General features: G+C 44.4%; 1 protein-coding gene across 9 annotated transcripts in view; it reads right to left on the bottom strand.

Annotated features, from left to right (window-relative positions):
• shank3a (SH3 and multiple ankyrin repeat domains 3a) overlaps nt 1-1345 on the bottom strand; it is a 164907-nt gene extending 163562 nt beyond the window's left edge. For all 9 annotated transcript variants that reach the window (XR_001290534.1, XR_001290535.1, XM_005745983.2 and 6 more), the window contains exon 1: nt 1038-1345. Coding sequence is in view for 7 of the 9 variants with exons in the window: in XM_005745983.2 (XP_005746040.1) it covers nt 1038-1100 (63 nt within the window). In the remaining 2 variants the exon portion in view is untranslated. The remainder of the gene's footprint in view (nt 1-1037) is intronic.
• Nucleotides 1346-3180: the final 1835 nt, after the last annotated feature.

The following is a 3180-nucleotide window of genomic DNA, read 5'->3' as shown; positions in this document are numbered from 1 at the left end:
GAGAGAGAGAGAGAGAGAGAGCAGCAATAGCTGCAGACATATAACATGGGGTCAAGATATGTTGAGCTGAACGTTTTATTTTACAGCCAATCAAACAGTAAAATGCTATTTCTCTGCAGTTAAGTGCAGTTCCAGGAAATCAGATTGAAGATCCCCGTTAACCTCAAAGAAATGGCACCTTGACACTTCAGTGAGAGATGTTCCACTGCACTGCATTACTCAATGTTGTTGAATCTACATGAATGAGATAGCTTGAAAACTGAATGACAGAACTAATTTACTATGTGCCCATTTGTCCTGTTTCACACCACCCTCTGCAGCAATCACATACCGATATGGACACACTTGTGAAGGCGATCAAATGGTTTCAACAGTCTGATGGTTCTGCTTTTATTTTCAGTGGCTGCAATACTACACAGGCACAGGCTACACATTCAGAGAAACTGCAGCTTCATTAGTGGTGGAACAGTGTATGATTGGACCTGTTATACTCTCTGGGCACAGAGCAAACACAGTGGGAAGACGACATGATGAGGTAAAGTTTTACTGTTTAGGTATAACTGTCATGATTCTCTACCTCGTGCCTTCTTGGGCATTTGCAATCACCTCACAGCCTCCGTTACCCCTGATGCCTTTTCCGTTCCTCCCCCTTCCCTCAGTCCCCATTCTCACCCTAAGTGGCCAGTTGTCAAAGTCAGCTGAAGCCCAGTTAATGAAGAGGTAGATTTATTAGCGAGGCAACAGTGGAAAAGGTGGGGAGGGGAGGAGTGGAACCCCCAGAAGCCAGCAAGCAAACACAGCTACTAAGTGTGCATACCAAAAAAAACCAAAACCGAAAACAAGGGAAAAGAAGAGCATGGGTGATAACGATAAAGAGAAGCTGACGGAAAAGACAAAAAATTAAAAGCTGACGATGTTTAAAAGGACAGATAATACATAAAGCCAGCAGTAGAGAGGTAGAAAGCACCTATTCAAAGAGGAAGGGGGAGAGGCAGATTACCTCTCTTTTATACTCTGGCTACAGAATGAGCTCTTACCGTCTGCTGCAAGTCTGGGATTCCAATGCGGATGACCACCGTGTTGCCTGTTGGCTCCTCCATGGGTGCTCTTGCACTGTTGCTACGCTCTGCACTGGGACGGAAAGCCGGAACACCGTGAGGAACGGGAACGCCACTGTCCTCTTCCCGGGAGCTGCTGCTGTCAGTGCTGGCCCCCTGGCTGCCGTTTGCTGCGTGTGTGTGAGGGTGTGTGAGTGTGTGTGAGTGTGTGTGTGTGTGCTGCTGCTGCTGCTGGTCCTGCCGTGGAGGGCTCGGTGGCTCATGTTTGCCGGCTGCCGGACGCAGAGGCATGCTCCGTGTTAGAGGCTCGGTCTATCCGTCTCTCTCTCTCTCTCTCTCTCTCTCGTTCGCTCTTGCTCTCTCTCGCTCTCTCAACACACATTCAAGCACACACACTCATACAGTCAAACACACACGCAACACAAGCACACGCATACACCGATGGCTCTCGCTCACACTACACGCACGCACCGTTTGCAGCATGCATCACTCGCCTGGGAGAGAAAAAAAGGGAGGGAGAGAGAGGAGGGTAGCAAAGGGGGAATGGGCAAAGTGGAGGGGGTAATAGGAGATTACAGAGGGTTGGAGGGTAAAAACACAAAGATAAGTACCCAAGGCAACTTGAAACTAACACTCAAATTAATAATGCAGGGCAACTTTGAAGAAATAACATTCACAGAATAGTGCAAAATCTCTTGTCTGCAACTTACACACAGGATGACCCTAATGCTACTAGCAAAAGCTGAAAACGAATAATGGAGGGACAGCATGAATAAACAATTAGATAAAACATTTTTGGATCATTCGCATTAACTATAGGCGTGTTTGGATAGCGTTAATGACAGCACCACTGCCAATTAATTCGTATAATGACCTCTGCACCCATTGATGTTGCAATATTCATAATGTGACACAGCTGTTGTCACACACTGTTGATCTTGCTGTAGAGTACTAACACTATGGTAATATTAGGACAGCGTGTGTGCGTATGCGTGTGTGCGTGTATGCTGGCAACGGGAGGGGGATGTTTGTTCAGATCAATGCGGGGCAGGATTTGGCCTTCATGCTTCACTTTATCTATTGGGGGTGTCAGTGATCAAAAGCCTCCCTGGTAAACAGCAACACACAAACAGAACAAACTGCCTTTAATGTTGATGAGGTTTTCGTGGGAGTTTTTCCTCATTGAGGGCTATTTTCATACAGGTCCTAAGGCCAAAACAAATAAACATCAATCTGACCTTGATTTCCATCTAAATGCTTTGTTAAGCAGGGATCCCGAGCGTTTCAAAGTTTGCCATTGTATATGAACAAAGATGCATTATTATTATTACACTGACCAACATCAACTTGCGGGGCCCCTGTTCTCTAATTCAATTGAATTCAAAACTCCAGATAACAGCAGAAATGCTTATCTGCTGAGATTAGTAATTGGACTCTGTGAGCTGTGCTTGAATATAGTCAGTTATTCACACCACAATTTAAACAAGTGATCTCCTCATGGGGGAAAAAATGTGCTGTGAAACATTTGCAGCAGGTCTGTAAATTATTAACCGTGATGTTAAGTCAGTGCTATGCCCCATTGTGTTCTCACTGACATCCTAGTTCAAGCTGACCAGACGGCCCCAAGACAACATTTTCTTATTAGGTGGAATTTAAAGAGAGCGCTTGAATGAGAAAATGATGAAAGCAAGCGGATAACGCGAGCAACTGAGTACGTGTGCATATATGCAATAATTTGCAAAGGTTTTAGGCATTAGTGGATTGAGTTGTTATCCGTCAAAGGATGTCCACCAAACAGACACCAGATTCTACAGTATAGTAACAACTCTAAACATGTATCCAGCACCATCACATCACATTGAAGCATATGAGATAGAGAACAGTCTCAAGACAGTGTAAACACACAGTAAAAACTGTAGCAAGTTTCTTAGCAATGACTAGGGCAGCATACTTGCTGAAGAGCTTGAAAAACTGTACACTTGATATACATTGCATGACCAAACCCTAGAGGATTTCTGTTTACAGCACAAATACTGAATAAACACCACCTTTGAATAAACACCACCTTGAAGGCATCCTTCATTTATTTTTAGCAATAAAACTGTGCACTTTTTGGTATATA

This window comes from Pundamilia nyererei, unplaced genomic scaffold, assembly GCF_000239375.1.
Source record: "Pundamilia nyererei isolate P.nyererei 1_Seehausen unplaced genomic scaffold, PunNye1.0 scaffold00170, whole genome shotgun sequence".
In the NCBI taxonomy this organism is placed as follows: Eukaryota; Metazoa; Chordata; class Actinopteri; order Cichliformes; family Cichlidae; genus Pundamilia; species Pundamilia nyererei.
Note: the sequence above shows the minus strand (reverse complement) of the source record. Positions and strands in the feature narration are given on the sequence as shown.